Source organism: Trichoplusia ni, chromosome 1 (assembly GCF_003590095.1).
Source record: "Trichoplusia ni isolate ovarian cell line Hi5 chromosome 1, tn1, whole genome shotgun sequence".
NCBI classification, from domain to species: Eukaryota; Metazoa; Arthropoda; class Insecta; order Lepidoptera; family Noctuidae; genus Trichoplusia; species Trichoplusia ni.
This window is the reverse complement of record NC_039478.1, coordinates 14,161,637-14,181,932: the sequence shown is the minus strand read 5'-3', so window position 1 is coordinate 14,181,932 and position 20,296 is coordinate 14,161,637. Positions and strand designations below refer to the sequence as shown.

Here is a 20,296-nt window from a genome sequence, read left to right as displayed (position 1 = left end):
GTAAAAGTAGTTTCATTTCAATGGATTAAAAAATTCTAAATAGCCATGTTTTTAAATGTCACTCCATTCAAATTGTATCAAAATCGGTCCAGCATTTTTATAGTTATAAATTGTATTGATATAGATACAGCAAGCACTGTCCCAAAAGTAGCTCAACAACATAAGCGTCAAAAGTAGGTACATTAACACAGTCACGGCAACATTAAAAATATACTTTGTTAGCCTAATTTTGTTTTTTCTGCTGTTTAGTGACTTTTGATAGAATGATGTGCAGCGACATTAGGAATACTAGTGCACAGATACTTTTGAAATACTCGTGTTTAACGACTTTTGTAAATTTTCTAGTGTACATTCTATTTTGTTTCCCAGTTACGACTATAACTTATGGCATTTTATTGTGAACAGCTGTTTTGTAAAGTTGATTCTGTTCATCGACTTTTGGCGCTGACTGTACATACGTTTGTCTAAAGTGAATTGGGGACTTAATCCTTGCCATCAGAAACACGATCAACCTCGACTCGACCTCAACTGGTCTAGTCCTTATTTTTGTATATGTTTCCTTTTGTCGTGCATAAAGTGCTGAATAACAATCTATTTATCTAAGTTAATGACAACATGTTTTTGCTGTATTGATTTGTCAATAAATTCTGTCACAACTCTGATTATAATCGAATAGTCATTAAATTGGATTGTATTTGTATAAGTATAGCCATTATACTCAGTAATAACAAGTAACTAAGTAATAATACAACTATGTAACATTATAATCGAGGTCCTCTATAATTATATTTTCCTTAACTATTTATAACTGATTTACCAACCTTATGATGAAAAACTTAAATTAGTCACTAGAATTTTCTTATCTTTATGGATCTGGATAGCAGGTAAATACAAAAAAAACCTAGCTAGTTTCTAATACCTCATAAATAATTCAATACCAATATAATTGAAGTTATTGTTCATTATTGAGGTCAGTCGCGATTATGCAAGTCGATTAGTGGAAGCTACCGACTACCAATTAGAGTATTAAGGTTTGTTATCCTCGCAATAGACAACATAATTAGAAAAACTTATTCTAATTGATACGGAATGTTAAAAAATAAAACAACAAGAGTCCGCCGTCGCATTCCTTATATTGAAAGAAAACATAAAATCAAAAATTCATAGATCAACAAAAAATGCTCGTCTTGGATTTTGCATATAATATTTGATTTAAAATCTGATGTTATGTACATAAAATATATAAGAACAATCGCGAATGATAAGCTCGCGGTACGTAGATATTTTCTTTTCAATGAATGCAACCTATCCTCTAAAAATAAAGAAAAATGAAAGATGTGAAAGGCGCCACCTTTTATTTTCTCTGATGTTATTTTGTAACCTTCTACTAATGAAGTGAATGATTAGTGCTGCTCGATTTAAGTTTAGATCTGCTTATCCGACAAACAAGTAATATCAATATATCTTAATGTTAGTTATCATCAAAAATATACAAAACTCCTAAATCTTCTTTATGAACAGTGTTCACAATGTGCGCTTCACTTTCGCGCAATATTGACAGTTTCCGTGCTCTGGAGGTGGCGGCGCTGGGGTTTTATTTAATTAGACCTTTAGCTTTAAAAAGGTCACGCATTAATCCTTTAAGGTAACGAATCTCACGCTGTAAGTCGGAACATTTGTCGCTGAGCTTGGAGTTCCGCTCACGCATCTGCTGCTCCTCGTTCAGAAGGTCCTCAATCTCAGCCTTTTTCTTCTGGCGATAACGAGTGGCAGCATTTTTGTTTTGCTCCTTCTTGCGAGAGCGACGGTCGTCCGAGGGGCGCGAGTATGGTTTTGGCCTTGAAGGCGTGGACCACTCATCATCAGTGCAGGATGAGCGCGGTGATGAAGGTGGTGATGATTGAGGAGAAACGCTTGCGCTACCTCCAGAGTGTTCCGGGGAAGTGAGCTGTGCGGCGCGATGGCGGACGAGTTCCTCGACATCGTCAAACCCGCAGTCATAGTCGGGCACCGCGGGCGGCGCCTGCAGCGGGGCGGCCACCGGCCACTGGTCTTGTGAGGGCACGAGGGGAAGAGCGGGAGCATACGTGGCGCATTGGGCTTGTTGGACGTAACTCAGCAACAATTGGGTTGCAGGTCCGGGAGGACTTTGTGGCGGAGTCAGATGAGTCAATTCGACGGCGCCATACACAGTCTCGAACTCCCTGAGGAGCTCCTCAGTGGGCTGCGGGGCGGAGAAGCTGGGCGCCACCGGCAGCGACAGCGGCAGCGCCGGCTCCGCCACGTGCGAGATGTTGTCGTAGATAGGAAGCTCCGCTTTCTCCTCCAACCAGTTGGAGAAGATATTCTCTGTAAGTATAAACAACAACTTTATTTGCATTCAACATGACTTTCTCTTCTTATTAATACCACATAAAACATGTGACAACAAAAGCAAAACATTATTTCAAAGATAAATATTATTTTTTTATCACTAACAATTTGTATTGATATAATGGAATAACCGTTTTTTAGATCTTACATAAATTATACGGTATACGGTCATTAAAACTTTTGAGAGGAAAATTCCGTTGTCGTCATTAAATGAAAAATTATAAATGCAAAACTAATAAATTATTCAAATCATAAGCGTCGATACGTAAGCAAAGATGCAAAGTAGGTATCCACCCTGAACTAAATAAACAATATCTCATGTCGCACGCAGGTCTGGTGCCTGTGCAAGTGATGGGCTATTGTTCAATCAATAATTACTCTATCATCTATCCTTTATTAAATGTTCATTAATAAAACAAGACACAACAATCAAATTAGTTTCGAGTTGTATTGTAGACCGAATAAATATTGTTATTATCCTCATCAAAGTTACTATAAAAAATGTAATTAGACTTTTGCATAGAAAAGTGGAAAGTAGTCTAAAAATATTTAGGAAAGTATTATCGATATAGAATGTCTTTTGACAGTTTATAAGGCTAACAAAAAAGCAGGGACAGCTATTTATGAAAGAATTTAAACGCAACAAACAGACGCGGCGTGCGGCATCGGCTACGCAATCAGTTATCAATTGGATGTAATTGTTCAGATTGGTGTGGCAGGCTCTAAACTGAGAAAAGGCAACCATTACAACATTATAGATTTATCGTTATAATAAGACTGTTCAAGAAATGTTAAGTTAACGACAAATATCTGTCACGTAGCTCCTTCACTGCAACATTCTGACCCCAGATAAACCTGCACAATCAGAGTTCGGTGACACCGCGCCCTCGATAGCAAATCACGAGATAAATTCGAACTGCGATGTCAACATCTATTTTAAACATGTTTATGAGCAAGCGTGCAGTTATAATAGTTAGAAATAAATAACTTAAAATATTCAATGTAGTTAGCTATTCAGCCTTGTTTTTTAAGTCATGCCTTGAATCAGAGTTGTTTATAACGGTAGGTTGTGTTTTACTTAAAATATATTTCAGTTGGTTGCCCATCTTATACCTATAGAAGTACTTTCTTACGAGCATAAAGCTTATATGTATCATAATCCTAGAAGAAGTAAAAGCGTTTCCTTAAATATTTGGTGCGGATTTCTCCTTTTTCGATCTTAGGTTTTATAGTAATTCATTTCGTCTAGCTCAATTCATCAATACAATACGTACTCGAATTTTATGCGCTTCATTAGGTGCATTATACGACAAGAAAACACAAATAATTGGATCAAGGCAATAAAAATAAAAAGCCAACCATGTTTTGTCACGTTTACAATACGTGTTAATAAAATGTATTTGTCCTGCATTCGAAAGGTGTATTGGTAGGTCATATCTGTATCAATGTGTAGGAATGGAAACAAGTGGTCAATAAGTCGCTTTAATTATTGGGCGAGCGAGCGAGGCCGCCTTGTGAGCGAACTGGTTTATCAGTAAAACACGGCCCAAGTAATCAGTATATAGCTATTCACAAGCCATTCCACTCTTTCGCAACAATTTGTGTAAATAGACCTACATGAATGTATAAATTCAGATTACAAATTATCATTTAGCCTTCTTGTGTTAAATTTCAGTTACAAGGAATTTATTACTAAATAGCTGTGTAATAGGAACACGCCATGAACACGTCACTTGTACCACACAACCTAAGCAAGCTATAGTATAGCTGAGTAACAAAAATTCCATCCATGAATACTGATGCGATAAACGATAAATAACAGTCTCTCGTACTACATGCAAGCTTACGAAAAATGCAATGCTATCATACATGTCATACAGGTTGAATTATACTTTTAAAATGTATAGCTACAATGTACTCTAGTACTTCGTTATAGAAGATGCATAAATCTGGCAGCTAGCATTGTCTCTCCTTCATTATTGATACCGCTATACGTCATAATGTTTCCGGTAAAGTGGAGTAAACTGTATCCATGTCGTCGTGCGAAACAAACAAGTTTGTTGCGCAGTTGAATTATCGCTCCAAGTCGAATTGTTAATGTGTCTAGTTACTTAATTAGAGTAAACAGTTGAACTAAATTGATAGTAACTTTTTACAGTGTGAAAACAACTAGCGTTAAATTTCAATGTCGCTAAAACAAAGTACAATAATAACCTACAACACAAACCTTGATATTACCTTGACGATAGAAAAATAGTCACAAAAACAAATAATGTCAACTATAAATAAAAATAAAACACCTACCAACATACATATCTGCCAGAGCCATCACGAAGTCCAATTATGTATAAGCAACAGCTTTACTATTCCAAACAAGAATGTCCTTACTGCTACAATACAGTTCTAACGATAACTTTAAAACGATTATAAGGGCAGTGGTATTCTAAAAAACTGGAATCCTCGTGGTACAAGCAATGGTCGTCGGTAAAGGTTCAGAGGCCAAACCTTAAGGTCTAACGTCTTTTAACAAGTTTTTGTGAATTGAAAACTATCTCTTTATTCCAGATGCAACGATAGTGGCACTTCATTCTAACGGCGTCCAGACGGCTCATCGACGGTGGCAGACATAGGTTAAGACGCGAGCGCGAGCGCTCGAAATGTGCTTCTCGATTCGAATTTATTGTCACGGGTTAAAAACAAACAACGATCACCAGCAAACGCGGCGCGACGCAAGTTAGTACTGAGCGCGCGCGCGCAACACCACTCGCGACCGCGGACCTCAGCACCTTTCCCCACCACCGCTCTCCGCGAGCAACATAATAAATACACAACTAATGTGCAATACGGAGTTCACATTTACAGTTTATTGCAGCAACAACACATCACACGCCTAAAACCTGAACAAATGCTTATAGGCTTTAGGTGTCAAATTGACCAGCTAGTTCGTTCATTAATGAAAGTGCTGCTGAACGTGTGGGTTCAGAAATTATGATAACAAAAACCAAAACACCAATGCAAGCATATTAATATAGCAAGTTTGATAAATCAGAACAAAATCAACTTCTTATTTTACGACAGCTTTATGCTATAACTGAAGAAACAATTATGTCATTTTTTGTGAAAGTAGTTTGGCAGTTTTAAAATAAAAGAGAACAAAGTTATGTAGCAATGCTTTCATAACATCACGACGTTATGCTTGGATATATGTGTCAATAATCGACGCCCCTACTCCATGTCCCAATCAACAGTGCAACAACCTAAGTCCCGTGCCTTACTACGTCAACGCCGTAAATAATTCTATGATGAGACCGATATTATTGGGATATAATTATTATTAGGTTTAAACATAACGGCAAAGCATAAATAACTAAATATATTAATATACCTCTAATTAAAAACAAAGTTAAAATGTTTTATTCGTTTCCAACATTTAAGCAAATAATTTTGTCGCGGAATGTGTATCGAATGGATTTTATAAGCCCCTGCGGTTTATGTTACCTTTACATCAGCATTCTAAATACCCAAGTTTTCGCAAGAGTCAAACTATTCTTTGTGGTGTGGCTTTTATTTCGCATCACTTACGTGGCTTTTTATCTTATGCAATATTACCTATATCTCAGAACTAGGTTCTGCTCAACTGTTAACAAAAAACCTTTTAAAAATGTAACGACATAGCTACCCAAAGTGACCCGCTACGGGAAATCCGTCGAGACTCATCATCCTACTGTTATCATATAGGTGGTTAAAATAAATGCGAACCAATAAAAATAGAGGGGCAATTTTTAATAGCCAATGAGAAGTGTTTAAGCTTTGCCACAAACTATCATTGGTCGCCTTGTTATTTTAACTAATATGTGATATGTCTACGATTTATCAGATTGCTATTAAGTTTTACTGTCCAGTGCAATATTTATTTAATTGCTAATTAGTAGCTGACGATAAAGTCACGATCACGCAAGCAGACAGTGACATAAATTGATTAGAGGTGTGTCACAAATTGTCTTTATCTAAGTTTACATATTTTTTATTTATTTTTGGTTTAGTATTGCGACATCCTCTTTGATGCTGTAGGTAGATAATTAAGTTTGCAATTAACTGTATTTAAGAAACACCATTTCTTCATTTCATTGATGCGAATGGAGAAATTCAGATTATATGAATATTAGTGATATATCTTATCTTTCAGAAATAAGAAAGTTGTAGTACATAACTTGACAGTTCTAATAGATGATAAACTCTGGCCGAAAATTAGTCTCAATTCCTAATTTTAAAAATTATCTACTTTCTGTATCATACTTCTTTGTTTGCAATTGGTGCCACTATGTGTAAATATAAATAATTTAATTTTAGACTGATAATGGAATCAGATAGTAAATGGCAAACAAAATAATTCAATTTAGTAGAGCTACATCAAATATTTGGGGAGGTGTGTCAGATAACTCATAATTTTCCACATCACTCTCTCATTTCATGAAACTCAGTTGTAGTAAGAACATTAGAAATATTAATTGACTTTTGCTCTTGTAAAATTCTAATTAGTTTAATTTATTCAGGGTGTATGCAGATTACAAGCTCCCTTGTAAATTAACAAATTCATAAAGGAAGACTCTTCGTTGCTGGTCGATGCGTGCGGTCGTAACCGTGCTTAGTGTACCTATAATGAGTCAAACTACCTGCTAATATAGTCGTACAAAGTAAAAATGAGATATTTTGTCATGCGGCCTTAGCAGTCAACAGAATGGCAATAGAAAATATACAGGCATATACCAATATTTTTTAGTCCCTATTGCCATTATATACCCTACTACCTGTCTACACATCGACTACGCTATAATATGTTGACGCCTCACATTAATTCGTTTTGATAAAGTACATTTTAAAGGTAAACCGTTTGGAATTTAAAGCTTGCTGCAACTGTACAGTAACAGACCTATGGAATAAATGTATGAAAATAGTCCTGTCAACTAGATAACCTATTCAGGACTTGTTTTATAAGGAATTACACTCCTTATTTGTGTACTTTCGTTAGTAGTCTAGTTGATAAAATGCCAAATTATTAGCATTTTAGAATTATAGGCGGATATATGGACCCGGACCGAAACATAAGCTATTTTCTTATTTCCTACTGATAAATAAGTAACTAGAAAAGAAAATGTTGCACAACGTTACATAAAATCACCATATTAATCTAAACTGAACAGTGAAAAGATGGCTCAGGCGCAAAACGTATCTTAAGCAAAATGTCCCCTGGTCGTAAAACGTCTCTTTCGCAGAATATCTCTCACTATGCTAATTTTCCAACTTGCTACCACATACTCAATTTTCTATATAAATTGCGGTTATCATTACTTACAGACGCTTGATTTAGAATAGAATGAATGGATTTTATTGAATACTATAAGATTTTCTACATATGTGCATAAGCAAATTAAGCTGAAACGTGGTATAATTAAACTAGAAAAGGTCATAGTTCGAGAACGAGTCGAATGCAGAAACAAGCCTCTCCGACATTAACCGGGGACTATCTAAAACTGAGCTCTTGCTACCTTGCAAAGGGTAAAGATAAATTCTAATACTGTTGCTGGACGCCGACTTTCGTCAACCGAAGTTGCACTAACGGAAGAAGGAACTAGGAAAATCTTTAGAAACAACTAGGACAAAAGGTAAACTTATGGTATTTTACAATACATGAGTTTAAGAGACATACCTTGTTTGCAGTTGTTGTCTAGCTGCTGCAGAAGATCGTTGGCGAGCTCAGCGCGACTGGGCTTGATCTCCGGCGGGGACGGCGGGTACAGGCTGCTCGACACGTCTCCGTCGTCCTGTACGTGGTAACCGTCGTACAGTTCGGTCTTCGGTGCAGCGTTTGGGAAGGTTTTAAGTAGATCTGTCGACAAAAAAATTGTTCATATAGCACAAACATTATTAAATTAAAGTTCACGGCTCAGGTTATGGTTCGCCTATTTCGAAAGAGCCATGTAATGTACGCATTTAGAACGCAAAGTGTGAGTTTTCCCGTTTGCTTTGAAGAATGCTGTAATAAGAATTAATTCGTAACATTATAAAATATACAAAAAAAAGGCTGATAAAACATCGGCTATTTTTAAAAACTCAGTGTCGATGATCGGTAAATTTACGGTTATTTCTAATACCTAATAAATATGGAATCTTATATAATTTACACTTTACATTTTTTTTAATTATCTAGCTTATGATTGTAAATATAAGCCCACTTAATATTTTTTCACATATTTGCTATTCTATTTTATCAACGCATCTAATTTTCCTCTACACAAATAAAATCAAAGATTAATATTTTCTAATTTCTTACTTTGAAGAAGGGATAACTGGAACTCCCTACACAGGTCACACATTCCGTTACTTTTATAACAACACATTTTAGCACTATAGTAAATTAGACACTAAACAAAACTATTTTTCATTCAAAATTAATAATTTAAATAATTAAAGCGATGCGAATAAATAAGTCGAAGAAGCTTCAAGGTAAGTAGCTTAGATAAGTAATGTACAAAATACAGCATGAAGAGAGAAGACGTCAATATATATATGAACCGTATCTGTCGCACGATATTACGTCAAAGTAACGCCCAGATGTCGTGATGCCTTAAATCTTAAGCGATAATGTCATAACAATAATTTCTGTTATTATAAAAACATCTTCACAATGTCCATTAATATCTTATTTTTTAAGATTACGTTCATATATCGTTAGGGTCAAGATAGCAGCAATTAGAATATCCACAATTTTTTTTGTATTCAGATAAACGTTGAATGATTAAGCTTCTTTATCGTTCTCTCTATGATGTTGTAGTTTTCCTATCTTATATAAATTGTAAAATCTCTTACATTGGCGGTGATAAGACCCTTAAGACTAGGTATATGATATTATGTCAACCATTGAAAGAAAATATAAAAAAAAAACATAATTTTCATCATCATTAGCATTAGCGCAGGATAGCCGAGGAATAATGCGTAAAGCTCAGATTTGAAGTTGGTTATGGCGCCTTTCAATTAGACTCTGCTGCTAGCGCTCAATTGGTCAGTTTTAACAAAAAAAACTATAAGTACTATTTATCTGTAAACTTAAACTATCAAAGGGTCCCCGCCTTAAGAAATATTCCGTATGCACCCCAAGACAAACAACATGTTATAAAATTAAATGTCAAAACATATTTTCATTGGTAACAAGATAAATAATGGAAACTAGCAAACAGGCGATATGCAATTGAAAACATGGGCAGAGGCCAGTAACTTAAGACAAATATGTTTTTAGAAGATGCCTGATGACGTTATTTATTATCTCCAAACTACAATCACTAGCCAAGTAAGTGATTGTCAAGACACACCCACGTTCTCAACATAGCAACAAGAATATTTTATACATTAAGTAATTAATATGATTCTTCTCGAACGTTTCATCAGTTACTGAACGGGTAATGTTAGAAGGTTTACCAATTTACAAAAAATCAGCAGGTGAATAAAGTAGTCAAATTTTGTGGTTAGTTTATGGTGATGTTATATTCTTCTGAACATAAAAGTTAGCAACGATCCTAAAAGATGATGATGATTTTAAAATAGTTTTATTGGAACACTAGCTGTTGCCCCCAACTTCGTCCGTGTGGTTAAAAGATATACGTTAGGAATTTTTGAACGGAAGCCCTCAAAGATGAATACTTTTCCCCGTTTTTACCACATTTTCCATTGTATCTTCGCTCCTATTAGTTGCAGCGTGATGTCTATTGAACACAAAAAAAAAACAATTTGAACCAGTAGTTAATGATATTAGCGTGTTCAAACAAACAAACAAACTCTTCAGCTTTATATATTAGTATAGAGTATAGATTAATGTACACGTTACCATTTTAGATGGACCGTTAAATACTTTTGTCACGTTTCACTTGATTATTAGTGTTCATCGTTATTCCTATGCAATGTAGTAGAACTGACAAGCAACTGCTACACTGAAATCTAATGTCTTTGATGATGAGCATTATATGGCAAATAACTTTCTAGTTTACATTATGCTGGTTTTTGATTTTATCCTAATTGCTATTTTTTATTACCGGTATTATTGACAGGTTAATTATGATCTATTTTGAATATTATTCGTGGCAGTACCCCAACTGGAATATTATAATCGCGTTGACCTAACGCATTATCTTTGTGCATGAGGTGAGTTCGTGGGGGTGCTAGCTTCAGGAATAAACCACATTAATTATATTAGTTGTGTCAAGCGGTCAAGAGAGATAATTACGGATGCTGATAACAATAGAGGGAATTATGATAAAGTATCTACTCTCCTCAGTATTACGTCGTTTGTTCGAGGGAGGTACTGTTATATAAGCATACAAACTACCCACAACCATGACTTATGTATATTGCTTTCATACCTTGATAGTTTACAATTTGCTTTTGGGCAGAATTACATTACTAAAAATTAGCAGTTATAGATATGTGAAACCCAAATCAATACTTTTTTAATATATTTTAAGAAGACTTCATAATGGTTTCTGATATAGAAGTAGCTTATGCATTGATTATGGCAAATCAACGGATATCATGTAAGTATCATTACATCGTCCGCGGCTCCGGCTGAAGCAGACCTCCTAGGGGTATGTTTAAAGAAATTAGCTATCCGTATTAGCGTAAAAATCAGGACCTTGCATAGTGCAGATTGTAGGTAGCCTGTAAGGATTGTTTTTTTTTTTTTGTTATTTTATCGTACAATTATCTGAAAAAAATATAAGAATACAACCTCATGCTTACGTCGGAACGCAATAAACGTAAAATAGTTCCATAGATTACCGAGATCACACTTTATCTGACAGTGCCCAAAAGGTCATCGATTAGCAGCGTGTGGAGTCGGGCACGTTCATTTTAAGTTCATAAATTAAGAGCTTGACTATAATTTTAAAATTATGTTAAAAAATATACTTTTCACTAAAATGCTGAATAACCGACCTAAATAAAGTTTCCTTTTTGTACTTAATAAAAACTTTATGTTACACAGAAAAATACAATCTGTTAAAAATCAAAATTATTTTTCTATCTTCATTCTCATAAGCGATTTATGATAATCATGATGATTCGATACCAGCTACTCGTAATAAATAACCAGATTGTTAATAGATTAAAGCTATAAAACAAAATATCACATAGGAGTGAGAGGTTTAATTGGAGGAAAATAAGAAGCAATTCTTATGAAAATACAAAACAGCTCATGATCTCTCTCGTGTTGAAGGTGTGATCATTAGATATCAAATGTATTACATAGATCATGACATAAAACCGACACAACCAATCAGTGGCGTTGGTGCCTCATTATCAACCAATAAAATCGTTAAAATTTTCCAGCCATTGTAACACATTGGTGTCGTATTTGCCTCCGCAACCACGTGCTTCCTCAGGCATCTACTGCGTGATGATCTTTGCTCAACTCGGATAAGATTCGTTATATTTATAGACGGAACATTATTTAAATTAAATATTCTAAAATGCCTACATAACGTTAGGTTCTCAGAGACATTGGCCTGAGAATACCTACAAAATCGAACTGATAACACTGGCCTAATAAGACTAAATAATATTTTTACGCGATCTATATTTGTAGGAAAAAATAGTCAATGTGAACACATGACTTGCGCTTTGATCGTACCAACTTCTGTGTTATAATATTATATTAAAAACACGTTTTAACGATGATTGGAAATAATAACAAGAGAATATCACAACGTGATAGTGCACGATAAGTCTTATTTGTGACCCGTACTGGTAGGTGCGGCTGAATTTTGCTATCTTTGGGCTCCTATTGGTTCAAACATAACACAAGCTAACTACACATAGGTACTGATGATAGTTTAAATTTAGAACAATATCTGGTTAAGTCAAATAAAGATAATTTGTTAAACTGGTTAAAATAAATTAGTGTGGAATATTATTTTTTAGTAATAAATCCAATATTTTATTCGGTCTTGGAAGGAAGGCATTCACGCTCTTCCCACGAATTAAATGATTGCGTGCTCATTACAAATAGATTTATAATAAATACAGAAAACATGCACAAATAGCATGCCCATTTTTTCCACTACTTTGATAATACGTCCAATTAAATATTCTCATGCATGATAATAAATGATTAATAACTGATCCGCCGAACTTCGAAAAGCCGGGCTGGTTGGAGTATCTAATCCATCTAGGACGTGATCAATCCATCTCAATTTTGTTTCGGTATACTTTTGTTTACAGTAAAAAAACATTCAAATCGGTCCAGCAGTTTCGGAGATGATGAGTGGCATACACTCGTACAGTAGAATCATAAAGTTGTAGAAACTAACAACTTTTACGAAAATCTAACTTGTTTTTATTGAGTATACTTTAAAAATTGCTAGTTACTTAATACGTCATCACGTCGTATTTCATCGAACAAAATAAAATCCTACCAGCTTTCCTTATAGAAAAACTACGAAGTTTTGGAAGCGAGACGCGCGTATAGGCAACTCTCTTTCACAACGGTAGCAGTCCTTTAATCGGTAGTCAGCCCTCTGATGTACCTCATGAAACTAAACGGTGAGAAAATTAGAAATCAAACATTTATAAGAGTAGAACTCTAAAATAGTTACGAGTATGTATTATACTAACATTAATATCCTAATAGTAAAAGCAAAAGTATTTAGTTGTTTAAAAAAAAGCAGTAAGTATGTAAATCCCAGCACTCGTTGTTTGTTTCTTCGAACCTATTTAGTTACCAAATAAATTAATTCTAACATTTTATTTAACTTTAAGCCGTAATCAAATATCAAGATAACACATTTAATAGACAATTGACTTACGATATTAGATAATTTGACCATGTTCTCTTCCTACATTTTATTGCAGAAAAAAGGTACTAAAAAAATGCAGTAGGCCCGTATTGGTGTCGGTGAGTGTCTTTTGATAGAAATTCTCACAGTTATTGTAAGAAAACCCTGTATCGTTACAATATCATCAAAATGTCACTAAGAATACATGAAAACGAAACGTATTTATTCATGTAGATGTGCACAACAGACTTTGAAGTTATAATTTATTTTAGTCTCAATGTGTCAAAGACCTCTTTACCCAACCATCGCTATACCAAACTTATGAAGTTTCAAAGAAATAAAAACAACCCATTTTTTAATTTTACGAAATACCCCTAAAATTAAATGGGTTAATATGGCACCCTATTTCTAAGGCTATTTGTATATTCGAACTAAAGGTATTCAAAGAGGTTAAGCTGTTGTAACAGTCATAAACTGGATGACAAATAAATTTAGTTCTTAACAACCCGATAGTTTTTCTTTAGCCCTAATTGTGCCTCAGTGTTGCGAGTCCGAGTCTTACTGAATCGGTTTTTATAATATTTCGTCCGGCATCAGTTCCGACTACTGTAACACGTAGTGTAGTAGTTAACGTTAAACACATACTTGCTTGTCAAGGCCTTACATCCTAGATCAAAAAAAAACTTGTTGAACGCTTGTACAAGATAAGAATTTTTTGTCGATGTGTTTCAATGAGGAAAAACAAACATAATATTATCACGGTCATTTAGGTTACGTTGAATCTTTTTCTGAATAAATGGACTTCATCCTCAATGATGTTCCTATAATGTTTAAAGTTGAATTTGCAATAACGCTTTCAACTTTTATGTACTAAAAATATAGAAATAATAATATAGTTTGTACTAGCTGTTGCACGCGACTCCGTTCGCGCGGACTTCATTTTAAAGCGCGGGGTGGTTTCTGTTTTGGAATGGAATGCCCGGATAAAATTTAGCTCTGACCACCCCAGTAACCCCACACACCCCACCCCGACCCTTCCTTAAAATCCAAAGTATCCAAATACCGCTTTGAACATGATCACATTTTAAATTAAAAATATTTTAGGAAAATTTCAATGCCTTTCCACAGTCCATTCAAATAAAAAGAATCGACTACTCTTTCTACCAGTTAAATAGTAGCATCATATATCCTTTTTCAGGCTCTAGACTTTTAAATTTTATTTCAATCAGTTCAGTAGTAGTGGCGTGAAAGCGAGACAGGCAGAGATACTTTCGCATTTATAATATAATATACGATGTTATTGTAAATTGTGGATACTGCAGGCACATTTCTCTTATTACAATTTTATTTATTAGATTTACCAACATTAAATTACACTATACTAACACAACGCATAAGTATGTACACACCACATTAATGATGAAAATAGGAGAAACGTAACATAAATATCCTATTCTCTAAGATTTCAATAATATAATTTTTAACTTTGTTAACTATACATTCATAATAATAAATAATTAAAAATTCTTACGACTTACGAAAGTTATTATACTTTTACAAACATTTATTTTTCTTACCGTAATACATAACTGATCTCACAGATAAGAACAGGTACAAAACACGTAATAGTACGCACGAGTTGTCCTTCCTGAATGAAGTATAAACAAAAACGAGGCAAATTTAAAAAAAAACTGTAAAATGAAAGCAATGCGCGTGCAATGAACACAATTTTATGTACAATATGTAACAGTAAGATTAAGCCTTGTAACCATCTAAAGAAATGCGTCATTCTAAGGTATGACGTAGGTTTGGCGGCTCTAATGCAAAATTGCCAGATGAAAACGAATTTTCATATTTTCGTACAACATTGTTATGTCATCTAAAATGACGAGAAATGTGTCGACGTGGAACTTTTGACGTTTATGTTAATATTAAATAATTCTTATTCGTCTCGTTTTATAGCAACAATAAAGATAAAACTTATTTCGCATTTTTATCAAAATTACAACAAATTAAACAGCCTAGTTAATCAAAAGCTCATTGAGGTAAGTGGATACTCCATCTTTTATTGCTATTATATTTTTATTATACTGTAACAAATAATAAAAAAAACAACATTTACAACTTAAGCATTCTGTATGAATTGTTCTAATTCAAAATGTACTGTCTAAAGAGACAGTTTTAAGTGATCTATAGTTACACCCCGTGTGTTATACCATCCCTGAGAATATGTTTAGTACTGGCTGACAATAAATTATCGACAGTGTTTTTTTGTGATCCTATTGTTAATATTTAATCCTCCTACGATTTATACGTACCATAGTCATTGTTTTGGAAGAGATCGATGTCAGCATCGAGCAGCATAAAGCACTCTTCATTAGTAAGAAGGGCGCCGGCCGAAGCCGGCAACTGATCCCATAGATTCGCACTCATCGTTGGAGAGATGCAAACTCTGAAAATGCATTAATTTTCGTTTTAATAATAAAATTTGTAACATTACATTTTAGAAGTGTTATATTTGTTAGAGCTAAATTAGGCAAGCACTGAAATTTTCATTTATTCTGTTCTGATAACTTTGATTTAGGGTTGTTAGGTAATCAAACCTTATGGCCGGACAGACCAGCCAGTTTAGCCGGATATTATAGCAAAAAAGCCGGACCCTACGTTATTGTAGGTTTCAGTATTTTCGGTAATACAGTTTTAGTTTATAAAATCTTTCTTTTTTTATTATAACCTTGAATCTGGTTTAATTCTAAAGAATTTACATGAAAGCTTAACTATATCCGGCATTATCCGAACGCCTGGAAACCTCACATTTCACAAATGAAAGTTTAGTTTTTTTTTATTATTAAAATAAAACTCAACTTACCACAGATGAAATAGCAAGTGCGGCAGGATCAGATTCCGATGATAAAGGTGATAAAATTTGTTGTCGAAGGACAAAGCTGTCCGGTGAGGGCGCCATGATGGCACTGAAACATAACAAAGACGTAATTAGAACAGATGAGCATTTAACACATTTTTTGGGAACAAAACCAATCGTACATTTTATAATACATCTAGATACACAATATGCTATTAGTAAATGAACGATCCACTAAGTTTCCACATTTTACTACCTACCTGGCAGTTTATACAGTTATAAGTATATTTATAGTTAATAAGTATACAAAATACAATTTTGAACAATGCGCTTCATAAATATATGGATATCGTTAAAATTCTTATTAAAATACGTTTTAACCAATATACTCACATATTATTTGTAAATTGTGTTACGACAAGAATTTCGTTTAAAAATAGGATGATGACGTAATTTACTTCTTTAAAGGCTTCTGTTGATGTTAAATTATCTATTAGTAAACGGTTTTAAGTTCAATTTACAACAAAAAGTAACGGAGATAAGATAACATGGTTCCAAAAAGAAGTATTGTTGTGTATTTTTGTCTGCTGCCAACGTTGTTTATCTTTGTTGAGAATCAAGATATCTGATTTACTATTAAGAACTATACGCAGTATTACTGTAAGCTATTTACGAATGTTATGTTATTGCATATCAGCCAGTGACGTAAATATACGAACACATGTTGGCGGGTACTAGCTGATCTTGTTTTAGCCGAAACAGGCACGGTCTAAAACTGCATTAACCTGTATTTACCTAGGCTGAATAACGAATCACTATCACAAACCATTGTAATACTTTGAACCTAATAAATACGTAGAATGAGGCCTATAACCACTTTTGTATCTAATACTTAGGTACATGCTTTCGTCAGACGGTCTACCACCACGTCAAAGTATTTAATTATGATTGTGGAAGTGTGACAGCGCAATGGACGGCATATCTCTTTAAAACCCGCAATATAGCACTTTCAAGACATGGCAGTAGTCCTACGTCATACAATATGCATTGGCTAGTCTGTAACTATCAAGTCGTATAGACAAAAGGATATATATTATATTACTTTACTTAAACTAAGAACTTAAGTATTCCAGTCATGCACCTGTATACGAGCGACTGCATTAGGGACGCAGTTTTTAAAACCATTTCAATTTAAATTAGAACTTTCAACGGTAAATAACAATTGTATGAACATGAAATGTCCGTCACTGCTCGTGTAGAATAGCAAAACATTGAAAGTAAAATCAATCAGAATATGTACATCATTTACTTCTTGCACCATAATGATGACCTCCACAGCTCTTGTGAACTTTAATAAAAGCAGTTTCTCTGAATTGAAGTCGATAAAATAAAACCAATTCAAAAACAAATATAATAATATGAGCTCAGTACCAAAACGAGCATCATCAGTAATTATAGAAAAGCCATGCCTACTTTAAATAAAGCGTCATATGAATATGATTATATACATTGATGACGAATTACAGTTGCTTCAGTTGCCTTCTATAAATTTTTACGTATATCTACATACTATAACAAATTACGACCGCCACATTTCAACTCGCCATGTCACAACACTAGATTGCATTGACTTTCAACATGAACAAGCCATGGTTACACAATACTTTGAAATATGTACTAGCTTTGCACCCACTACCAATGAGTTTGAAAGTCAATAAATTACTGTAGTATATTTATGTGTGCACAATGTGTATAATTAAACATAAAGGTGACCATTAAATAAAAACATACCAGGGTAATTTGGAACGGATTTGGAGTGAGATGAGATGGAAAAGGAAGAGAATATACCAACAGCAAATAGTGTAAATTTTGTTTCTGATAGCTTTTGTTTCTGAATACAAAACAATTTTGTTTTATATTTACGGAGATATTGAAGTGCCCTGACCATTTGATAAAGGATTAAAAATGTAAAAGACTTAACAACCAATTTAAGGCCGACTTTTCAATCGCCCGATAACTTTTATCTGACGAATATACTTAACGTTTTGACAGCTTTTGTTTAGAAAATAAATATGTCAAATGACCATATTTTTCTCCAGATAGAAGTTAACTGATGATTAAAAAATCAGCTCTTAGAGTATTGTCATATTTTGATCTAAAAGATCAATTTTTACATTGCAATAGAAACTATCATACCAAATTATCTTGTTTTGTGGTTCATTAGTTTCGCAACAGCTTTAAATGGAATAATATATAAAGTATATTTACTTAAATCGAAAACAAAGCTTCTATTGACATAAAAATAGATAAGTTGGATTTTTTTTTTAAATATAGAACATTCATTATCTCAAGTTACTTTCTTGATAATATTAAGCTGCCCAACAAGTCGGGGCTCTTAAATGCTTTTTTATTTGATAAGGATATTCAGTAATCAACATCCTGTTTACATCACTTTTAAAATAAAATTAAAAAAATACATCTATACAATGATGCCTATCAACAAATTTTGTATGGTGAGCCAAAAGCAATGTATATTTTGAGTTTTATAGACGTTGAATTAACATGAATTTGCTGTGATTCATAATATTAAGTTTATTTGTTTACTTAATTGTCATGGTAAATTTGAATAGAAATGTTTATTTTTTATGAAAATGAAGTTACAAATAAACTTATAAATCACATCAAAATCATGCTGATTAAAATACCTCTATTAATCTCTGTAATAGTGACATACACTTTGATAAAACTCATTTTCAATAAGCAATTAATATCATTATAATTACATATTTCTATCAATTAAGTGTATGTGACCATCAATTTAAATAAAATGAAAAATTTGTATGTTGTAAATAAGAACTGGCTTCCTCATGTTTATTAAAAATGGGAAAACCCACTTGTGATGTCAGTGCATTAACCGGACAATAACAAGATAATTTTTTGATGCTTGTTTGATTCTGTCTAAATTAACTTTTTAACAACATTGTTAGTCATTCTTCATTAGCAGTTGTGTCATACAGCACTCACTCAAGTATATGAAGCAAATGTTCAGGCCATACTGCCATAGCGGGCCAGCCATATATTCCAAACATGTTTTTATCATACAGTTGAAGCTAACACTAATCTTAGTTTTTAACTAAGAGTTGTAAGCATATAGTCACCGTTATGGTATTAATTTACTAGGGAGTTATAAAGAATGGATATCAGAAATCTGTTACCATAAAATAGAATTAATGATAACAATATTGTAACATAAGATAACTGGTGACCTGGTAGTACACGTGCGACAAGCATACTTATGATTGTATGATAGACGCAGACAGAATGTGTCGTAATGATAGATCTCCCGCGCAACTTGGTGAAAGCTGATACTACGATACTACAAACTATGTCAGGCGATTCTTGTATCTATAAGTAGCGCAAATATTAATTAAACAAAAAAACGATTAGTAATACTATGGTTTGTTAAAAATATATTAACTATTACACTTTGTACCAGCGTTGTTGTACACAAGCTGATAAATAATTGGTTGGAATGCAACGTAGAACAATAAACTCGTAAAAGCATTATCATAACAAATTAAATATAAAAGTTTACTTACAACATTTTTTATAACGTGTGAAGGCACACACAGGTGTGCAAACTTAAGGTACTAGAAACCCATCTTGAACGCAATTATAGCAAGGGAATAACAAATACACGTCTACTAGTTGCGAGCCATTGAGTGAGTAATAGAAGGGGGCAACAAGGGGGTCGGGCGGGGAAACACGCTAGCTAGCAAAGCATGAAAGAAGCAGAGTTGCCATATGAGATTTTTTATTTGCTACATCAGCGCCCTCTAGGTTCTTCACAAAATGATGCAATAGCTTCTTCAATTTGCGTAACAAATGACTAACGCTTATCTTTACTTACAGGTTGTTTGCAAATTTGATCAACATTTTAGATCTAATTTGGTAAACTATATAAAATAAGAATTTTAACGTAGAAATGTAACAAAAATTATCTTCTATGACTATTGGTTACAACTGTACGGGCCGAAATTTAAAAACAAACACCGATGGTCGTTTTAACAATTTACTGTTTTCTATTTGAACTTAGGCATGTTGAAAGATTTAAATTAAACGTCAACCAAAGAGATGTAGCTATACGCAGATTTCAATAATTCATACCTATTGTACTTTTTTTACTGTCTTGGTCTGTATATCTAAACGAACGGTGAGTAAAAGGTGTACCCAAAATGAA

General features: G+C 33.8%; 1 protein-coding gene across 1 annotated transcript; it reads right to left on the bottom strand.

Moving 5' to 3' along the window:
- Nucleotides 1–1,114: 1,114 nt before the first annotated feature.
- Nucleotides 1,115–19,791, bottom strand: LOC113496582 (activating transcription factor of chaperone). The gene is made up of 5 exons (XM_026875854.1): nucleotides 19,656–19,791; nucleotides 16,063–16,165; nucleotides 15,512–15,645; nucleotides 8,081–8,260; nucleotides 1,115–2,349 (listed from the first exon to the last, which is right to left on the bottom strand). Exons 3-5 carry the CDS (start codon nucleotides 15,624–15,626, stop codon nucleotides 1,595–1,597), a joined length of 1,050 nt encoding a protein of 349 aa, XP_026731655.1. The 5' UTR covers nucleotides 15,627–15,645; nucleotides 16,063–16,165; nucleotides 19,656–19,791; the 3' UTR covers nucleotides 1,115–1,594.
- Between the last annotated feature and the right edge of the window lie 505 nt (nucleotides 19,792–20,296).